General features: G+C 44.7%; 1 protein-coding gene across 1 annotated transcript in view; it reads left to right on the top strand.

The window, feature by feature from the left end:
- The window catches only part of kcnh3 (potassium voltage-gated channel, subfamily H (eag-related), member 3), a 172,400-nt gene extending 150,926 nt beyond the window's left edge, over window positions 1–21,474 (top strand). Inside the window, exons 10-12 of the mRNA XM_042336285.1 lie at window positions 2,021–2,270; window positions 15,743–15,957; window positions 21,136–21,474. Coding sequence (XP_042192219.1) covers window positions 2,021–2,270; window positions 15,743–15,957; window positions 21,136–21,474 — 804 coding nt within the window. The remainder of the gene's footprint in view (window positions 1–2,020; window positions 2,271–15,742; window positions 15,958–21,135) is intronic.
- Window positions 21,475–21,769: the final 295 nt, after the last annotated feature.

Here is a 21,769-nt window from a genome sequence, read left to right on the forward strand (position 1 = left end):
GCAGGCTGCAGAAACTAAGGCTTGGGGACCCCAGAGTATGGGTTGGGATACGAATGCAGTTCAACTAATTAAGACCACATAGCTTCCTGCTTTTAGCTTAAATTACCTGTTGAAATGCAACATGGCTTTAATACCTTCCTACCTTATGGAAAAGATCACACGAGAGATAGATGTTCACAATAATTTTACCTCTTGCAAGTTATCGTGCTGAACTTAATGCTTTGCGTGTGTCCTCGACTTCAGAATAACCTGGATTTCTACATCTCGGGCTGGAGCGCTGCACTTTAATGTCCAGTGATTGAATTGTTTCCCCTGATTTGCCAAGAGCAAGAGAAGGGAACTAACATGAGCGAGAATCTGTCCAATGTACACAGACTTGATATTTCCTGGATTTCAAAAATCTGATCCTATTCAACAGTGCGCTGAGAGAATGGAATGCAAATGCATCCCGTTTTTGTAAACGCCTATACAGAGCTATTTCACATGAGTAAGTGATTCAGTTGGCCAAATACACAACTGGAAACCTCAAAGGCATTTTCTTGGAATGAGCAGAATGTGTATTGCGATCTGCAAGTTATTTTGCCAGCAGGAATGGTTAACCAATTCCGTCCTCCTTGTAATGGTTTTTTGTTCAGCTCAATGGCTGTTAACCTGCCAACCCACAGCACAGATGTTCCATCATCCAAATCAAATGGGTCATTATTGTTTGTTTTATTTTCAGAATTTCAGACTAATATTATAAGACATTTAGCTTTTCCAAATGCACGAATCTGAGGTTTTCTAAATCTAAAGCTGCTTTAATGCACATCTTAGGCTCAGGGAAGCTAGCACCAGCCTGCAGCCTCTCCTCGTGTGTTTGACCCCATTTCAAAGATCACAGGAGGGCAGCTTGCTGCATGATAGAGGCAAATGTAAGGGAAATTCAACTCACAGCAACTGTGTATCTCACCAGCAAAAACTGAACTATAGTGGTTATACCTTGATACCTAGAGATGTTCACACAATGATTACGTTCATTCATGTGGAGTCCTGTAGCTTAGTGGTTAGAGCAATCGCCTCACAAGCAAGAGGACCTGTGGCTGGAGTAGGTTTCCTGTTTACCTATCAGTAAATAGGAATCCAATCTGGTTGTTAGTCGATTGGTGGATCGCTTTTCTGGGGGTAATAATCCCTTCCAAAAAAAAATAATAATAATCTGGTCACTTCAATCCATGACAGTTTGTGGGACACTGCTGTGTGCAATTGGCTACTACGTTTCGCCCACAAAATATAGTCAATTCATTTTACAGTATATTGTGTGAAGCGATTTGAGACTCTCGAAGACGTGATAAGGGGCTATATCAAATGCAAGGATTATTATTATTATTATTTATAGGAGATATCTGTTCATCTGCTTTTGACAGCTGAGTCACAATGCAGAAATTTAGATTATATGTTGCCCATCTACTGTCACAAAAATGTTAGGAGGTTTATATTCAACTATTCCTGTCTCCCATTCATGATTAAGCTGTGTTATTGAAAGTTATTGGAGAGAAAATGAGTTTGGCTGCACAGAAGCTCAATTTTACTTCACTGCTCTCAGGATATCCATGCGATAGATCCACATTGGGTCAAATAGGTGATATTTCTATGGAAGACGTAAGTGGTGATTCCAACTGGTGACAGGGAATGCATTACACCAGTTACCGCCTCGTGTGACACGCTCTCAGTTACAGGCATCTGTGATAGAATCCAAGTTATAGGGTGTGATGACTACAAAATACACAGTTCACTACACTTTACAGTGTAACCATTGAAACACTTTTGAGATTTCCTACCAACGAAAGATGCTGAATCAAATGCAAGGGTTATTATTATTATTATTATTATTGTTGTTGTGCACTCCAGGCTACAGACAGGACTCCTGTTTACAAATATGAAACTTTAGATTGTTCACTTTGTCCACATGGTAAAATGATTGAAAAATAAGGCTTGCTGTTTCTCTGCTATCAAATCTAACTGTGCAATGTCTCCATTCCAGCTTTTGAGGGATTTCCCTGATGAACTGCGAGCAGACATTGCCATGCACCTGAACAAAGAAATCCTTCAGCTGCCCATATTTGAGTCTGCCAGCCGTGGGTGCCTTCGATCCCTTTCTCTTAGCATCAAGACTTCATTCTGCGCACCAGGGGAATACCTCATTCGCCAAGGTGACGCTCTGCAGGCCATCTATTTTGTCTGCTCAGGGTCCATGGAAGTACTGAAGGACAACACTGTCTTGGCTATTCTCGGTGAGTAGCTGTTAATGGTTTCAATGCTGGTTAGTGCGTGAGTCCCCCCTCACTTCCTGAGTGTGGGTACTTCCTGCGCCTCTTGCCACTGTTGCACTTTGTCGGATTTCAATGTATGCAGTTGAATGAGAGAAAGGCATGAAACTTGATGCAAACACAAGGGGGAGGGGAATGAAGGGATTAGCAGGAGTGGATGCTCATGTGGCATGTAATCACCATTGCAGACTAGTTGGGTGCATTGGCATTTTTCCATCCTGTAACATTCCATGCTATCCTGCACAGTAACGCAGGAACAGGAGGAAGCCGTTCAGCCCACTGAGCCTGTTCTGCCAGTTTCAGATCTCAGCAAAAAAACTTCAAATGACTCAAATACAAGCATGTTCCAAATGAGCATGAAATCTGTGGGTTTGGGTTTTGCCTTCCACTTTACGAATAAAAGCACAGCGTGCAGTTAGTAAACAGTCCAACCTTTGTTAGAGTTCTCGTTCTCTCATTCTCTCACAAACTCTCATTCCGTGAGTGCCAGCCGGGCCTGTGGAATAACTGGGAGCCTCAACATTAACTTCCAGCAAAACGCCGGAACAGGGAGAGCTTTCTATTATAATAAGCTTTTCTCATAAAAGTCCAAGATGAGTTTCAGTCAGTGGAGAGAACATTGCCTGGTTGACGGCGATACAAAACCAAACTGGAGAAGCAGGCTTCATTTGTCATGAGTTACAAGCTTAATAAGATTGAGGGATAATTAATGACACTGACACTGATCGGAAACTTGCCTTTGGGAAGGGACCTCAATGACAATGATACAAAGTCATTCTGGAATCTAAATCAAAGCTCTATTACTCTGTGTTACCAATATTTCATTGTGAGTTCTGCGTGCAGGAAACATTTCCCAGACTGTGGGTAAGTGGTCACCAGTCAGATATGTAATTCATCAAAGTAACAATCCTTTCTGCCGACAGAATCTTCCATAATTTTCACAATAACACGCAGCTCGGATTGAGCTATTTATTTGCTAATTGAGGTTATGTAAAAAGTCGAATTTTTGGTGTGTGAGCGCAGAATGCATTGGAGGCAAACGTGGAGACTGTTCAGATCAGCCTTTTAGAGAAATGCTGGGTTAGGATGGATTATTTTCTACATTTGACTGCCTCTGAGGAAACGCTTTATTATTTAAGTTAAAACCCGGTTGTCTGAAAGTTCCATGAGAAAAAAATAAATCCCAAAGAATATTGCATTACTTGCTATGATTCCCAGTAACTCTTTTACCCTAATCCTGTTCGAAGGAGAATTAAATATAAATAATCATTGCACTTGATACAGAGCTTTTCATGTCAGGGGGCCACATCAAAGTGTTTCACAGGATTTAGCGTAAAGTGTAATGACTGCATATTTTGTATACCACTGTAGTACAAATTTTCATTTTCCATACATATTATTTTCCTTCCATTCAACTAATAGTCCCTTCCTGGATTTTTTGTCCCCGTGTGAAGTACTTTACATTTTTCCACATTGAATTTCATCTGCCACCGGTCTGCCCAATTCCCAAGTATGTTCGAATCCTCCTCTAACCTATCTTGTTCAGCTTTGTGCACAGCAATTTCCCACAAACAGTCATCTTCATAATTGTGTTGTTGTTGTTGTTCATAAGCTTGGTGTCATCTGCAAACTTAGTTACTGTGCTTGCGACTCCTATTACCAGATCATTTATAAAAATATTAAACAAAAGAGGTCCCAAAGCAAACCCTTGTGCAACTCCACAAGTAACATTTTCCCAGTCTGATGACATTCCCAGTACCACCATCCATTTGGTTATTCCGATCAACCAGTTACGTATCCAAGGAACATCCAAGGTCAAATATCAGGAACATTTGTCCAGCATCCCAGGGGAAATGCCAATCCTGCTTGCTCACTCAGCTCTTTCATTTTGTTTTCAAACCAAACAGTTCAAATGAATAGAGAATAGATCACTTGGCATCCAAGGTGCTGAGACTGCACCACACGTTAAAGACACCCAGCAGTTTCTGAAGCTAAATAGTAAAAAAAGAAGAGTTCTGAAAGCATTTTTTTCGGCGTGGAAGATAGATCAAAGCAAACATAGGCATTGGTAACCCAAGTGATGATCTATCAGTAAAGATAGAAGGGAATAATAAACAGCAAAGCCTCTTATACAAGGTCCCTTGTATAAGATCCCTTGACGAACAATGCCGTCAAGGGATTTGGGTAACGTCCTAAACTCTGAGAGCAACTTTCGATTGAGGTAGAACTGTTATCGGAATCCTTGAGATTACAGGTTTGCAATCACTTCTGGGCATCTGTTACTTCAAAGCTATGGGTTCCCGATGCTGTTTTTTCCAGGCAATCAATTGTTCACTATTGCTTCATATTCTCTTGGGTGTTCAGCAGACTCATCCCTCAGTGCCTTCAATGTATCCATTACCAGGCTGGTGTGGTCTGCCGTTAATGCCCATGTCCACAATAATAGCCAAGGAGGTTTTGTGCTGTGTGAGAGTGCTTACTGTAAGGTGGGGCAAGATCCTCCAAATGTATATCACCACTGGTTGTTAATGTCAAATTGCTCTTCTGGCCAGACAGGTGTATGACACAAAGCAGAAATACATCACAACACTTAAGAGTATCTAAACCAGAATGAGGGTTCTTCATATGCAAGCCACCTATGCGTGCCATGCTCTCTGCCTGGAGGGATGCACCCAAGTTACGGAGTGTATTGGACCCATGTTGCCAGGAGCCAAAAGCTTGGGGATTCCTAGATGGTCTGGCAAGCTTTCCAGACAGTCACATTCCATGGGGGATATCAGAGGAGGTCTCATCATCTCTGGCTGAGCTGGATTTGAAGTGCAGGTGTCAGCATAGTTGCACAAGCACTTTTAAAGTGCCTGACGCAGGGGAAAGTAAATGATCAACATCATCTCATCCTGCAGTCAGGCATTTAGCAGAAACTCTCACCGCAAAAATTATATTCAATATGGAAGCGTAATTACATTTCTGTTCCATAAAGTCTTTGAGGTCTTTGAAAAGTAAGCGCTTGGGAATCATTCACTGGAAATCAATTCCTGGGGCTCAGTTCTCTTTCAAAGGAAAATGACATTATGGCAAATCGCCGGGTATAAAAAGAAAATGAATAAGAAGTCCCAGGTTCCATCTGAACCCAACAGCTTATCCATAATTCAAAGTGTTGAATTTCGTTTCAACGAGTTGGAAATGCAAACATCGGGACCCTTTCACTTTCAACAAAGTTAAAACAGTTTATAAAGAAATAGGATCATATTTGACATTGCTTTGAATGGAAGAAGCGATTTTCGCACAGAGTGATGAATATGGCGAGAAGACTCCTAGGGAAAGCTTTTGATGAGTCAATTAAATCTTTGAGAAGGAGGTAAATAAATCCCCAAGCGGAGAATCGAGCTGGAGGTTATCCTTGTTGCATTTGATATAGTGCCTTTCATGCCTCAAAGTCCTACACATTATTCTTTAATGTGTAGTGACTGTATTTTGTAGGTGAACATGGCAGTCAGTTTGTGCAGCAATGTTCCACAAACAGCCATGAAGTGTGTAACCAGTTTTAATTGGGGGATTGTTTGTCAGGACCCCAGGATAAATTCCTTTCTCCGAAGCTGAGCTGGACTCATAGGGAAAGATTTTAGTCTCATTTCTAGTGTGTCGTTTCCCCCTCCAGGAGCTTTTCATTTTATTTAATTCAGCGATGTGAATTTGGCAGGTTCAGCCGCCAAATAAATATAAAGTATGAAGGTATATAAATCTTAATTACGCTGCTCATTATAAATATTGAGGCAAATCTCTGCCCTGTGTCAGGGGGAACTGCAACCATTTTTAAGACATTGAAATGTTTGGAGCCTTTCCCTATGCATCCATATCCTGAGGTAAAAAAAATACATTTTATATAATGTGCCAATTGTGTGCAACGTGTTTCATTTGTTAGTTTATGTAAAATAATTACATTTTTTTTATTCTAATTTTAGCCTGTAGGTGGTCTAATTCTAAATGAATTAAGAAACAGCAGGGTATATCAATAATATAACAGCTACTGATGCCTTAACTGTGCCCTCCTTTAACAACAATAATAATCCTTGCATTTGATATAGCACCTTATCACTCCACCGAGATGTCTCAAAGCGCTTCAACAACAACAACAACTTGGATTTATATAGCGCCCTCCACGCCGGACGGCGTCTCAGAGCGCTTTACAGTAACGGATCTTCACAGAGCATACTGTAAAAAAAAGGATTCAAACACTGACTGGGAAGCAGCCCAATACTCAAGGACCAATTACATGTTTGTGTTCTGTCTCTCAGTCTTCAATCATTCTTGGTGAATGTGTGTGAAAGAGAGAGAGAGTGATTGAGCCAAGTTAACATTGTTGCACATTTCTCTGTTTATCAGTTGGGTGAATTAAGTTGTCAAAATGCATTTTAAGTTATGAATTGCTCTATTTTTCCACGTCTGTAGGGTTTGACAGAGAAAAAACGAGGCAGTCAGATGCAATATAAAACAATAAATACCAGCTAACACTCAGTAAAAATCTGTAGGCCAGTAACTGAGGGATTCATTTCATTCCTTCTGAGCAAAATCTGACTGATTTGTCAGTCATTCCAGAGAGTGCATACAATTAGTTCAACTGCTTATCTTTCCCCAGATCCTAATTTTTTTTGGCCTCTTGTTTTGCTTTCATTTTTTGAATTAGTTGTTTATCTTGGTGTTAATAATAATAATAATAATAATCCTTGCATTTGATATAGCCCTTTTCACGTTAGGAGGACGTCCCTCAATTCATTGAGATGCAACACGATGGGTAGGAGAACTAGCCCAAAAGTGGGACCATTCAATAACTACTTGTATTTGCATAGCAATCGTCTGGCGGGCTAGATTCTCGTAGCACTGAACAATGGCATTGTAGGTTTGAAGTGGAGTCCTGTAGCTCAGTGGTTAGAGCACCCGCCTCACAAGCGAGAGGGCCTGGGTATTATTCCTGGGTAGGGTGAAACTTTAGGCAAATTTCCTTACTCCACACACCTCTGTTCACTTAGCAGTAAGTAGGAACCTGGTTAGTCGATTGGCAGATCGCTTTTCCAGGGGTAATAATCCCTTCAAAACAAATAAATAAATAATAATTTGGTCAATCAATCCATGACTGTTTGTGAGACACTGCTGCTTGTAATTGGCTGCCGCGTTTCGCCCACAAAATACACAGTCAATTCACTTTGCAGACTATTCTGTGAAGCGCTTTGAGACGTCTCGAAGATGTGAAAAGGCGCTATATCAACTGGAAGGATTATTATTATTATTATTTATTGAAGGAGGTCACAGAAGTAGGGATGGGGTGAGACCGAGGACAGATTTGAAGGTGAGAACGAGGATCTTGAATTCAATCTGTTGGGGATTGGGAAAGCCAGTGGAGCCAAGCCCACACAATCTGAAAAAAACATCAACGTACTTCATAATAATTATTTCTGTGATAAGCCAGGAGTTCCACAGCATTAAATATTTGTGACCCCGGACTCTGAATGTGAGCAGACTTCTCGGTATCAAAATTCAGAACAGGAAGAGTTCAATTACTTGCAAACATACTTTTCTCCCCATTGCAAATATTCTTATAAATGATCTAATTTGAAATCTCAGTCCAGATATTCCTTTCATCCATCTTCGGAAATCGCTTCAGCTTCAGCCGATCATGGTATCCCCTTATTGACTATTTTGAGCGTAATAAAGTAAACGAAATTCAACCCAGTGCAACAAGCTCAATGTTGGTGTGGGATCTCTTTACTCTTTACTCTCCTGGCTGCGATTTGTTTGCTCTGTCAATGAAACATGGTCCTCAGATGAGTCTTTAAAACCATTGAATCAAGTATCAGGGAGGAGAACGGAAAGCCAGAACAGATCGGATGTCTGAGGCTCTGATGCTTCCATCCGCAACTATTTGTAAACACATTTTAATAGTTTGACTTAAATAAGGAACAGAACGTGCTTAGGAATACACTAATCCTTACATGTGGTACAGCACATTCCACGCCGTGAAGACACCTTAATGCGGATTTACTGCTAAGTGCAGTGACTGTGTATTTTGTAAGCAAATACAACCTTTATGACCATATTGTTAGAACTATTTTTCTTCTCGAGTGGCCAATTTTTAATTTGTTTATGATAGTCTTGAGTTCCAACCCTTTCTGTACATGAATATCTGCCTCTTCACAGAAGATAGGACAAATGCTGTACATTGAAACAAAGTATATCATAGAGCTTAAAATTGATTTTAAAAATTGCCAATATTTATCTTTAGTTTTTCAAAAACAGTGAAACTGGTCGCTGCTATTTATGTGACATGATGTTAACCTGTGAGATTTTGGGAGATTTATTTTCTCTAGAATAAATTATGTCAGAACATTGGGGATAACTAATCCTTTTCAGTCTTGATCTTAGATGTTAATCTTCCAGAGTAACATAGCACTGTACCGAGGCCCATAGATACAGAATCAATGCAGATGTTTAAAAGGGAGGGAGATATTGGGAAGTAAGGGTCTTAAGAGGATGTAGAGAAAAGATGAGGAAATGGGATTAAAAGATCTTCTATGATCTAATATACTGGCAGAACAAACAACATGCCTTCCTCCATGTTCCGAACTTTGTTTCTATAGCACTGCTGACCCAATTGCAGATAAAATCCATGGTTGGGAGCATGGTTTCCGTAACTCTAGAATTTTATTCCCTAACCTCTCACAGGTTACCATACTTCTCATCCCAGTAAAGGGGAGGAGAGTGCCATGCACATCCTTCTTAAAGCTGGTTATTTGAAACCAGTGTTAATAGCATTTGGGACTCACTCTTAATGCAGAAAATTATATCCTATTTCCCCACCCCATTCAATAAGTGCTGTATGGGTGACAATGGATTTAACAACAACAGCATTTAGATAGCACGCCTTATGTTAGGCTTATGCCTCAGAGAGCTTCACAGTGGCTGAGTTGGACGCCAAACTAGGAGAAACGTAGGGGAGATGACCATAGACGTGGGTAAAGAGATAGTTCTTAAAGTGGGATTTGAAGATAGAATTAAAACAATTGCATCATTCATTCTCAGCTTTAAAAGGTTGCAGAACCATCACTTTTCATCCTACAAAGTGTTAAAAAGCTCTAGTGTTTCACCCTTCCTCCACATTACCTGATCCAGGCTCGCAGGGACCATAAAAAGCAACTTTGATCGTATGCATGGCACAGTAATGTGCCTTACTTTCACCTGAAGAAACCCGAGAAAGATTTACAACATCAAAACTCTCGGTGCCTCATTGGATTTTAAAGGCAGCTCAGAAATAATACTTTTATTAATCTTCCTCTGATGCCCGTTTTGAACTTTAAGCCTATAATTTACTAAGCTGACTCGGAACATTGGCTTATTAATGTTTTTGATGTCATCCTTCTTGAACGATTCTGGGGTTCAGAACCTCTCAACTATGACCTGTTAAAAGGCATAATCTGCACCTTGATTGACTCACAAATCAGCAACAAAAAGCAAAGGAACATAAATCTGAAGCGATTGTGTTTTGTTTTAATGTGTCTTTTCCTGCAGTTATCTTTTATTTCATTCAGACATAGAGGAGCATCCATTAGGGCTTCAATGTATTCCCAGGTGTCAGCCTGGCTCAGTTGGTAGCACTCTTGCTCTTGAGTCAGAAGGTTGTAGGTTCAAGCCCCTTATTGAGACTTTGAACACACAGTCCAGTACCGCAGTTTGTTTTAACAACAACAACAAAATTACATTTAGCCTTTCACATCATGAGGACTTCCCAAGACACTGGACAGTCAGAGGTCAGGACCCGAGCATGGAGAGGGGTGAGGTAGGGTTGAGGGAATGCGGAGAGGTGGGAGAGTAACCGAAGTTACGATCGAAGAGGAGGGTCTTGAGATCGGCCTTGAAGGAGGTAAGGGAGGAAGCGAGGTGAAGGGACTGTGGGATGGAGTTCCAGAGTGTGCGGGCAGAGAGGCTGAAAGCCCGGCCACTGATGGTAGGGCAGGTCGGCCGGGAGACATGGAGTAGGCTGGAGCCCACTGAACAGAGGGAGCAGGCAGGTTGGTAGGGAGTTAGCAGATCAGAGAGGTAGGAGGGGGCAAGACCATGGGTGGCCTTGAAAGTGAGGACGAGGATCTTGAGTTCGACCCTCTGGGGAATGGGGAGCCAGTGGAGTCGGGCGAGGGTGGGAGTGATGGGGTCGCGGAGTCTGGTGCGCGAGAGTACACGAGTTGCAGAGTTTTGGATGATCTGCAGCTTGTGAAGGGAAGAGTTGGGAACGCCAGTGAGGAGGGAGTTCCCGTAATTGAGCCTTGATGTGACGAATGTGTGGGTGAGGGTTTTGGCAGCCTGAGGGGTGAGGCAGTGGCGGAATCTGGCAATGTTGTGGAGGTGGTGGTAGGCAGTGCCGGTCATGGCACGGATGTGGGGAAGAAAGGACAGTTCAGCGTCAAACAAGACTGACTGGCTTAGTGAGGTTGAGTGTGCAGCCATGGAGGTTGATGCTGCCAGTGCCCGAGGTGGGGAGACGCTGATTTTGTGTTGCCTACAAAATACACAGTAAATCATGTGAAGCCCTTTGAAACGCCCTCACAACGTGAAAGGTGCAATCTCAAATGCAAGGATTATTTATTTGGGGACTTGGTGAACAGCTGCACATACTGTACATCGAAATCTGTGTGAAGATGGGCAGCGCTGAAGGGTTTTTCTGTTGATTGCACGCTCCACTGAACTCCCCATCAGGAGAATGGAGCAGCCTCATAGACACACTAGAAAGCTCATGAAGCCCTTTGAGACTATATCAGGCTTCATTTATTTATTATCTGTTTGGGAAAAAACAACTTGTGAAAGAAGTTTAAATTGTGCTTTCTCTGATAAACAGTGATAAATTGGAAGAATTTATACTGTGCGGAGGTAATGAGTTTCGAAGTGTTGTTCTGTCTTTGAAATAGTGGAACCGGTAGAAGTCTCCCCAGGTTTAGCTGTATTCATATGTCAACAGCTGCCAACAACACTCCCCCCACACCACCTTCTCCTTCTCCCCCCCCCCCCCCCCCCCCACTCACCTCCGCTGCTCAATGTCCTGTGTTTTATTCAGAGAGCATCCCCCAGCCACTGAGCAGCGTTCAGATACTGTCAGCTTTTACAAATATACACAGGGCACTCGCACAATACCAACAACAACAACAAGATCACATTTGTATAGCGCCTTTCACGACGGGAGGATGTCCAAGGCGCTGGACAGTGTACAGCATTTCAGAACTGAGCTGGGGTTAGGGGAGGGAGAAGGGAGGGGAGGGGAAGGGGGTAACCGATGGCATGGTTGAAGATGAGGGTCTTGAGGCGGGACTTGAAGGAGGCTAAGGAGGGGGCGAGGCGGAGTGATTGAGGGATGGAATTCCAGAGGTTGGGGGCAGAGTGGCTGAAGGCTCTCCCACCAATGGTGGGTCGGGGGATGTGGAGCAGGCCGGAGCCGGCTGAGCGGAGGGTTGGTAGGGGTTTAGGAGGTCACAGAAGTAGGGTGGGGCGAGGCCATAGAGGGCTTTTTAGGTGAAGATTAGGATCTTGAACTGGATCCTCTAAAGGATAGGGAGCCAATGGAGTCAGGTGAGAATGGGGGCGATAGGGTCATGGAGTTTGGTGCGGGAGAGGACAACTGCTGAAGATTCAGAGTAGGCATCCATTTGAAACAGGTGTAGCCTCTCGTATCTCAGAAACCCATGCTCTCTCCTTTCTCAGACACAGACATGCTCCCTTCACACCTCTGTCCTTGACTGGTTCAGATCATACTTCTCACACAGCTTCCACATCATTTTCACAAACAGTTTCTCCTCTCACCCCCACACCGTCTCGTGTGGCATTCCTCAGGGCTCTGTCCTTGGTCCCCTCCTCTTCAATATCTATATGCTCTCTCTTGGTGACATCATCGGCAGACATGGAATCAACTTCCACATATACGCGGATGTTACCCAACTCTACCTCTCTGCCTCCACAGTTGATTCCAGAACCACTGCTGTGCTGTTAGATATCAAGTCCTGGATGAGAGCTAATTTTCTTCAGTTGAACATCAACAAGACCGAGGCTCTCCTGATTGGCTCCCGTCAGCGCCTCCTCACCTCAGGCGCTGACGGCATCACCATCCATGGTTGCACATTGCACCTTGCTAAGGCAGTCCGGAACCTTGGGGTCTTGTTTGACACTCAACTATCATTTCTACTTCACATCTGTGCCATGACCCACTCTGCCTGCCCCCACCTCCGCAACATCGCCCGGCTCCCCCACTATCTCACTCCGCCAGCTGCCGAAACCGTCATATACGCTTTCATTACATCAAGGCTTGACTATGCAAACTCTTTGCTTGTCGGCCTCTCCAGCTCCTCCTTCCATAGGCTGCAGATCATCCAGAACTCTGCAGCCCGTGTCCTCTCCCATACCAGGCTCCATGACCCTATCAACCCCATCCTCATCCGACTCCACTGGCTTCCCATCACACAGAGGATACAGTTCAAGAGCCTGGTCCTCATCTTCAAAGCCCTCCATGGTCTTACTCCCCCCATCTCTGCGATCTCCTAAACCCCTACCATCCTGCTCGCTACTTCCACTCAGCGGGCTCCAGCCTATTTCAAGTCCCCCGCCTCATTTGCCCCACTATTGGCAGGCGGGCCTTCCGCCTCCCTGCCTCCACCCTCTGGAACTCCATCACGCAGTCCCTCCGCCTCACTCCCTCTGTTGCCTCCTTCAAAACCCATCTCAAGACCCTCCTCTTCGACTGTGCTTTTGATCTCCCTGCTAACCCTCCTGACCTCCACCCTGCCCGATCTCAACCCTAGCCTGGGTCCGAAACCCTGTCTGTCCAGCACCTTGGGATATCCTCCCAACGTGAAAGGCGCTATACAAATGTAATTTTGTTGTTATTGTTGTTGCTCTGTGGGCACATGGAGTCACAGTAGCCGGAATTTCATTAGCTGAGGGTGATGGATGGCTTCTGAATATTGTGCTACCACAGAGGTGCTGGAGATTTAATTGAGGAAAGCCCTCACAGGCAAGTCATTCCGTTTCTCAGGGAGGAAATCAAGGCGGTCATAATGGGATCAGCTTGTCAAACTGGTGTTTCTTAACATTCAAATGTTCAGTTGAGAGTGAACATGAAGGCATATCAAAGGCAGTAAACACAAAATGTCTCATTGCCTTATGACTGAAATTATTTAAATAATGAGAACTATTCCACCCTCCAGTGTGTGAAACAGATTGAAACCTTTGTGCAGTCTGAAGAACGTAGAATGGGGGAACACAACATTGTGCCATTGTGATGGAGATTCCTGTTTCCTGGACACTGGAACCCTCTGTGTCTGCTTTCAAAACCTGTCTAAAGACAGGTTGTGCCCCCCCATCTCCCTGCCAGCTCAGACTCTCACTGTGCTCGTGAAAAGCCTTTTGAGATTCTCCCAACATGAAATGCACTTCATAAGTGCATATTCTTGTTCTTGTTGCATTGTTGGAGGTGCCATCCCGGTTCCTATTTACTGCTAGTGAATCAGAGGCGTGTGGAGTCAGGAAAATTGCCTAACATTAATAGCCTAAGGTTTCTCAGTTAATAGAAAACTATGCCTCAAATGCTGCCTCAAATGCAAGGATTATTTATGTATTATTTAATGGTGCAGGACTCGATGAGCTAAATGAAGCCCTTCTGTTTCTATGTATAGAGTGGAGGGAGGGAAGAGGGGTTGTGCTCAGCAATTGTCCATCAATCTGCTTCAGCCCCGGATGGGAAGGTATTTGATATTTCACTCTCAGTGAGCTTCTGTTTCCAGTCATTCCGGTAATGGCAGTCGCTGAGTGGAGACTAGGCACTTCCCATAGGGAAACAGGGAAAAAATACACACAGAGAGTAATAATAATTGACCCACAAAATACACACAGTCACACTATTCTACAGCAAGGGGTCGATTACCACTAGTTGTCCTCTTACACATGCTCAACAAACACAAGAGGCAGGAGCGACATTTACCGCAATTTAAACAATAACGTTTACATTTTCATTTTGAGATGGGTGAAAGACTTTGTGCCTCTGGCTTTGTTTTCAATTGGACTCAGTCACCACGCAGTTGCCTTTTTGACCATGCAAGAGAGCGTCACCTAGTGGTAATTGACTAGTCGGGGAGCCCACCACCCCCACCCCCTGTTCTACAGTATATCCTGTGAAGGCTATGAGACGGCTCGATGATACAATAAAGCACTTGACGAAATGCAAGGATTATTAATAGTTCCATAAATGGTTGCGCTCTAGATGCTGACAAATCCTTGCCTTCCACTGCCATTTCCCCTTCCTTCACTTGCTCAGAGATCAGTGAGGCAGCGGTGTTGTGTTCTGGCTCTACCAAGGCTCCGAGGGGCTCGGAAGCCCCACAGGCACTGGGAGCAGCCAGGCTGCCGAGAGGACCAGTGAAGAGAGAGCAAGTCAGCAAGTCATCCCCAGGCAACCTTAAGAGTCTCACTGGTGCCCAAGGCAGAGGCCTTCACCTCCTCAGTGTAGCGCTGTTCCCATTGAATTAGTTCATTAATATGCAGAGAGCAGGCTTCACCCACTCAGGCATTTTCACACGTTAATTCTTTAGCAAATGAGTAGGTAATAGTTGTTTGTTGGCAGTGAATTGTGACTAGGTGATGAATTGGTGTAATTTATTTAATTTACTGGAGCAGACGCTTTGGGTCTCTCTGAATAATGAATTTAAAGCGTAAAGAGACATGCTCGGTATGAGGTTAGATACAAGGGCAGGCCTCCTCTTCTTCCCCCGAGTCCTCCGCTCCACTCTCTGAGGCCGTGCCTTCAGCTACTATGCCCTGAGGCTCTGGAACTCCCTTCCTCACTCCCTTCGCCTCGCCCCCTCCCTTCCTATTTTTAGGTCTCTGCTGAAGACCTTTCTTTTCGAACTGCAACTTTAGTCAACTTCCTCCCCCTCCCTCTGGCTCAGCCCCGGGATCTGTTGCTGTGAAGTGCTCTGAGACACCGTCTGACGTGGAGGGCGCTATATAAATCCAAGTTGTTGTTGTTGTTGAATGTTAACCCCCTCCACCCACCCATACACACACACACACATATACACACACACTATCAGCACCACTAGAATTCTGAGAGACAGACGTGTGTTCAATGTCACATACATGAGTTAACAAAGTGGCAGTCAAGTTCCACACCAGGGCCTGGGCTGGTGATCTCGAGGGAATCAGACATGCCATATAAAGACATATATGTTATACATTTATAGTCTCCTACATCCTGTTAGTGTCACCCTAGACATGCAATACTATAGTCTCTCTGGATGTACACAAATTCCCTGGATAAACAATGCTAGTCTCCTGTGATAATGCTGGGTTGCTATCCAGGGAAACGTGGAGAATGCGTGCTCATAATCTGAGATCTCTCTTTCCCCACCCAGGAAAAGGCGATCTGATCGGCTCAGACTTTTTGGCGAAGAACCGTGTGATCAAGACCAATGCCAATGTGAAAGCCCTGACTTATTGCGACCTGCAGTACATCATCCTGAAGGGGCTGCGGGAAGTGCTACAACTGTACCCGGAATATGCACAGAAGTTCATCGAGGACATTCAACACGACCTGACCTACAACCTGCGTGAAGGCAGTGAAGCAGACGTAAGTTTATACCCCACCATCACCCCCACCCCACCTCGTGTGTGCTGTATATTGCACATCTATATATGTAGAATATACAGCATACACACAGTGTACATATTTACATATATAAGATAGGCAGTTTATTCATACAGTGTGTGTACAGAATATTGTAGATACTATATGTACATCCAGATTATATATACGCAGAGAGAGAATGCACACCTGTACAGTATACATATAATGTGTGTGTGTATATAATATGGATCACAGCCTATAAAGGTGTCCAAATGAAGGTGTTGGGTTGAGTTAAGATGAGAGCGTATTGTATAAACATGGTGCTGTGCAAGGCTGCAGCTTTGGTGGTTGCAGTTAAAGCACATTTCTGCTTTAAATAAGATCAAGCGGACTGTTCCTAATAATAATCCTTGCACTGCCTAAAATAACAACAACTTGTCCTGGAGCATGTGAGTCTCTGAGGGACATCAGCTTTAAAAAGCCTGAGCTAAAAATAGCAGCAAGCACTCTCTGTTTTCTGCAGTAACATCAATAAAACAGACAGGCTCAGTGCGTGCTGACCCAACCACTCTGAATCCACGGGGGGGAGGGGGGGGAATTGATTTTCAGATTCATGTAATTACCTCCCAGATGATATATTTCAGTGTAAAAAAATACATATAAGAGAGAAAGAGAGAGCGAGAGCAGGAAAGAGTGAGTGAAGCTGTTTCAATAATTCAACAAAATGCCTTTCTTCTCCGCGAGCTGTCTGAAAGAGACATGAGCGTGTGTGTTAAGCTGGAGCCAGCAGTACTATACATGTATGCAACGTTCCAGACTTGCTGCCTTCTGGCTAAAGTTTGGACTTCACATCAAGCATTCCCTGAAGGGATTTGCTGCGCTTTCTAAAAATAACACTTCGCTGTTGGAACAGTCTGAAGTTTGGTGAATTAATTATAAGACGAGATAAAATTAAATATCTGCAGGAATGGGTAATGAGAAGGCTTCGCTGAGATGCTCTCTGTACATCAGACGCCTACACAAGGCATTTCTGAAGTGAGTGGGAGGACACAGGGCCATTTCACAAACATATTAAGAGTGCGTGGAGCCCGGCTTCGTACACTCAGGGTTGGAAAGCGTTTCCATCTTAAAGGATCAACGGCTTTGATAAGCTTTGGATATGTTTTAATCGCAAGCATCTTGGATAATCCCAAAGCCCATAAACAATGTTGCCAGTACGATATACAATTGAAAAATACTCCATATTTCTATTTTTATGCCGTTTTTGGTTGAATAGTTGCATCAGGTAGCAGAAGGGAATGTCAACAACAATAACTTGCATTTACAAAGCACCCTTCAGAATCTCAAAGCGCTTAACACTGGCAGACCCTGACACCGAGCCAGGGGGAGGGAGAGGTGACCATGAGCACGATCGATCGGAAGTTGTGATCTGAAAATGGGAAAGGAGGGGACAAGGTGAAGGGATTGAGGGAGAGAGTTCCAAAGTGCTGGGGAATTGAAATTAACTGGTTTTGGTACCCGCTGCTGTAAAAACCAAGCAATCTCTTTGTCAGAAAGAGCCAGGTACAGAGCGACTGAAAGGGGATATGATAGAGGTGCTTAAGATTATGAATGAATTGGATAAAGTGGATGTTGATAGGCTGTTTCAACTTGTTGGTGAGTCCAAACTAGAGGAAATAAATGTAAGACAGTCATTAGTAGATTTAACAGAGAGTTTATGAGTAAACATTTTCATGCAGAGGGCGGTGAGATCATGGAACAAATGGCAAAAGCAATTGGCATCCATATATTTAAGAGCAAACTTGATGCATCCTTGAGGGAGAATGGAATAGAATCATAGAATATTACTACAGAAGGATTGTGCCTGTGCCGGCTCTTTGGAATAGCTACCCAATCAGTCCCACTGCAATGCTCTTTTCCTATAACCCTGCAAATTTTCAAGATAGAATATCTTGAGGGTAGGGCTATCAGTCAGACCTCCTTCTCCTTATCCCCAATCAGTGATCACCGCTGGCTCACTGCTGAGCACGGACAGCATTGAGCTTGGGTGAGGGTTTGGAGGTCAGCTGGCACCTGTGGAATCATAGCTCAGCACGTCGGTGTCTGAGGGAAGCTAGAGGTAGAGCACAAACAGTGGAGTGTTGGAGATGGACAAAGATGGGGGAGAACATTCGTGTTTCACTAAGCTGGCAAGCTTTGCATCTCGATCGTAAACGCTGGAAAGTTAGTGAGTGAGTGGAATTATCAAGCTGTGGGCGCACTGTTTACCATTTAATAGTCAGTACAAATCATGAGTTCCTTGACGCATGTTGGGTGTCATCCACGTGACATGTGAAAGTTGACCCCATGTCTGTGGATGACGTCACCAAGGGGGGGGGCATGTAGAGGTTGAAGAGGAGGGGACCGAGGACAGAGCCCTGAGCAACACTGCACAATTGTGCGGGGGCTGGAAGAGAAACCGTTGTTGGAGACAAATTGGAGACGGTGTGAGAAATAAGACCTGAAACATTCAAGGACAGAATCTTGAAGGTTGAGGTGAGATTAGAGGTGGTGGAGGAGGATGGAATGGTCCACGGTATCAAAGGCAGCAGAGAGGTTAAGGAGGACGAGGAGACAGGAGAAACCCTGGATACAGATGGACAGAATGTTATTTGTCACCTTGACCAGAGCAGTTTCCATGCTGGTGAGCAGCATGGAAATCCGATTGGAGGAGCTTGTGAAGGGAGTGGTAGGAGATGAAGGAGCGAAGCTGGGAAGCAAAGACTCTTTCAAGGACCTTGGAAAGAAAAGGGAGGTTGGAGACAGGCCGGTAGTTAGAAAGTAGGAATGGTCCAGGGAAGGTTTTTCAGGATGGGGGTGATCATAGCTGTTTTTAGGGGGATGGAAACGGTGCCAGATGATAGGGAGGGAATGATGGTGTCAGAGAGTAGAGGAGTGAAGAGGTGGAGCTGGGAGAGAAGGCGAGGGGTGGGGATGGGGGCAAGAGAGCAGGTGATGTGTATCATGCTGGATATGGTGGTGGTGAAAGAGGAGGGGGAGACAGGTTCAAATATGTGGAGGAAGGGATAGGTAGGGGTTGGAGTGTTGAGGGGAGATGGGGAAGGGATGGCGGTTGGGAGGGCAGAGGCAGCTGAACAGATCCCCTCAATTTTGGACTTGAGGAAATCCAGCAACTCCTCACAGGAGAGAATGGGTGAGGCATGGGAGGGTGGAGAATAGGAGCCTGTGGTTGTCCTTCACCTCCAAGATTATCTTGGAGTAGAAGGACGATTTGGCGGAGGCGAGGGCGAAGTGATACGTTTTGAGGTGTTCGAGGCAGATCTGCTGGTGACCTGTTAGATCAGATTTGAGGCAGGTGCATTTGGTGGCCCAGACCTGACCCTTGAGAGAGCGAAGGTGGCTGGTGTACCAGGGTGAGGTTCGTGAGTAGGAGGCAGTTCGGGAGGTGAGGGAGCAAGGGCATCAAGAGTGGTGGAGAGGGAGTTGCGGAGGAGAGTGAGCGGGGAGATTTTTTTCCAGGGGTGGTAGGAGATGGAGGTGCATTGGGTGACTGTGGGGAGAGGGATTGAGGAGTTAAAGGAGATGAAATGGTGATCGGAGATGTCTTTGTCTGTGATTGTGAGGTCCGAGACACTGGGCCCCGGATAATCACCAGGTCGAGTGGGTGGCCATGAACGTGGGTGACAGAGTGGATGTGGAGGGAGAGGTTGGGAGAGAAGAGAAGGTCGAGGAGATAGAGGAGGAGGGTATGAAGTTAAGGTTGAAGTCGTCAAGGTTGAGGAGGCATTCAGGATAGAGGCAGAGGGAAGCTAGGAGGGTGGAGATGTCAGAGATGAAAGTGATACATAACAAAGCGCCTGTATCAAATGCAAGGATTATGTTTGATATCATTGGAAGAAATGAACGGCCATCCACCTCGAACAGACTTCAAACACGCGAAGATTAAACAAAAATTCCTATATTTACAGTGCTAGAAAGCTTGCCTCAAGGTCACTGCTATCTGCCTGCCTGTGTGACCATGGTAACCAGTTATTGCACTTTTCAAGGTGAGCCACAGAACAGTGACTGGGAGGAAAGGGTTTGAGAACATCCCACTGGACAATGAGGGGTTTGCACCCGGGCTGCAGGAGGGGATCAACAACAACAACAACTTGCATTTATATAGCGCCCCTCATGCAGAGTAGAGTCCCGGAGCGATCAGAGAGGAGTATAGGGTGTGGGGGGTGTGGGGGGTGGGGTTGCGGAGGCAAGGTGGCCAAAGGCACAGTCAAAAAAGATCTTGAGACGGGTCTTGAAGAAGGCAAGAGAGGGGATGAGGCGAAAGGGCTCTGAGATGGATTTCCAGAGAGTGGGGGCAGAAGAGCTGAGCACCAGACCGCTGATAATTCATAGATTCATAGAATGTTACGGCACAGAAGGAGGCCATTCGGCCCATCGAGTCTGTGACGGCTCTTTGACAGAACGTCAATTTCACTAACCCCAATCACCAGCTTTCTCCCCATAACCCTGCAAACCCGTCTTCCCCAGATACCTATCCAGTTCTCTCTTAAAAGCTGTTATCGAATCGGACTTCACTACCCTTTCAGGCAGATCATTCCAAATTTGAACAACTCGCTGAGTGAAAAAATTTCTTCTAACCTCTGCTCTACTTCTTTTGGTAGATATCTTAAGACTGTGACCACGGGTCACAGACACACCTACCAACGGAAACAGCTTTTCCTTATCTAGCCTGTCGAAACCTTTCAGGATCTTGAAGACCTCTATCAGGTCCCCGCGTAACCTTCTCTGCTCTAATGGGAAAAGTCCTAACTTCTCCAGCCTGTCCTCATAGCTAAGGTTCCCCATTCCTGGTATCATTCTCGTGTCACAATGGCACAGGTAGGGCGGGAAAAGTAGAGCAGGACAGTGACTGCAGAGCGGAGGGAGTGGACAGGTTAGTGAAGCTTTAATAGGCCGCAGAGGTAAGGAGGAGCAAGACCGTGAAGGGATTTAAAGGTGAGGACAAAGGTAAATCATGTGTCAATGATTTTTTGTTTGTTAATTAGGTAATTAAGGGCACTAGCAATTCTTCCTTTGCACATGCTGACTCATACTAATGAGTAATCCCTAATCCTCTTGACCTCTCTGTGGGATGCGGGTTGCATAGCTGATACTTATGAAAACATCCTTTTGTTGTCGTAGATGGACCATGAACGCAACGGAGGTCTCGTCCCTAAACTGCCCTCCATCCTGGAGGATGAGGAGGTGGAAGAAGACGAGAACACACCTCTCGCGCCCAACGCTAACAGCACGACCAGAGTAACGTCGCCCATAAAGGCCTCACGTTCACCCGTAGCCCCTAGATCCTCACTGGCAGAAAGACAGTTATTCAAGCCAGTTTCTCCAAAGGCTGAAAATCCCAGTGATGGCAATAAGGGAAATGGCAGAGCCAAACTTTCCAATAACAGTGATGGGAAGCCATCCAAACTATATAGCCCTTCTGTGAACTGTACTGGACCTCCCAGCCTCAGCCCGAGGTAAGTGACTTTCTTGCACTCATTAAATGAGGCTGAAATCCAGTATCACTTGGTTACTCTCTGACTGGTGGTGAAGGTATTGCCCAGGCAATTGCGCCAAAGGATAGTGTCAATGCAAACATCCACTTCGAACTTGATGGGGTGAGATTTGTTGTATTTCTTTGAGAGATTTCTTAAGAGGAAATTTGGTACGACCACATTTCTAAAACATCAGATGTGCTGAATTGAACCATTGAGTCGTATTTCAGAAATATTTAGAAATGTTTGGAAATCTGATAATCACACATATTTCTCATTGA

The sequence above is a fragment of the Callorhinchus milii genome, unplaced genomic scaffold (genome assembly GCF_018977255.1).
Source record: "Callorhinchus milii isolate IMCB2004 unplaced genomic scaffold, IMCB_Cmil_1.0 Scaffold6, whole genome shotgun sequence".
NCBI lineage: Eukaryota > Metazoa > Chordata > Chondrichthyes > Chimaeriformes > Callorhinchidae > Callorhinchus > Callorhinchus milii.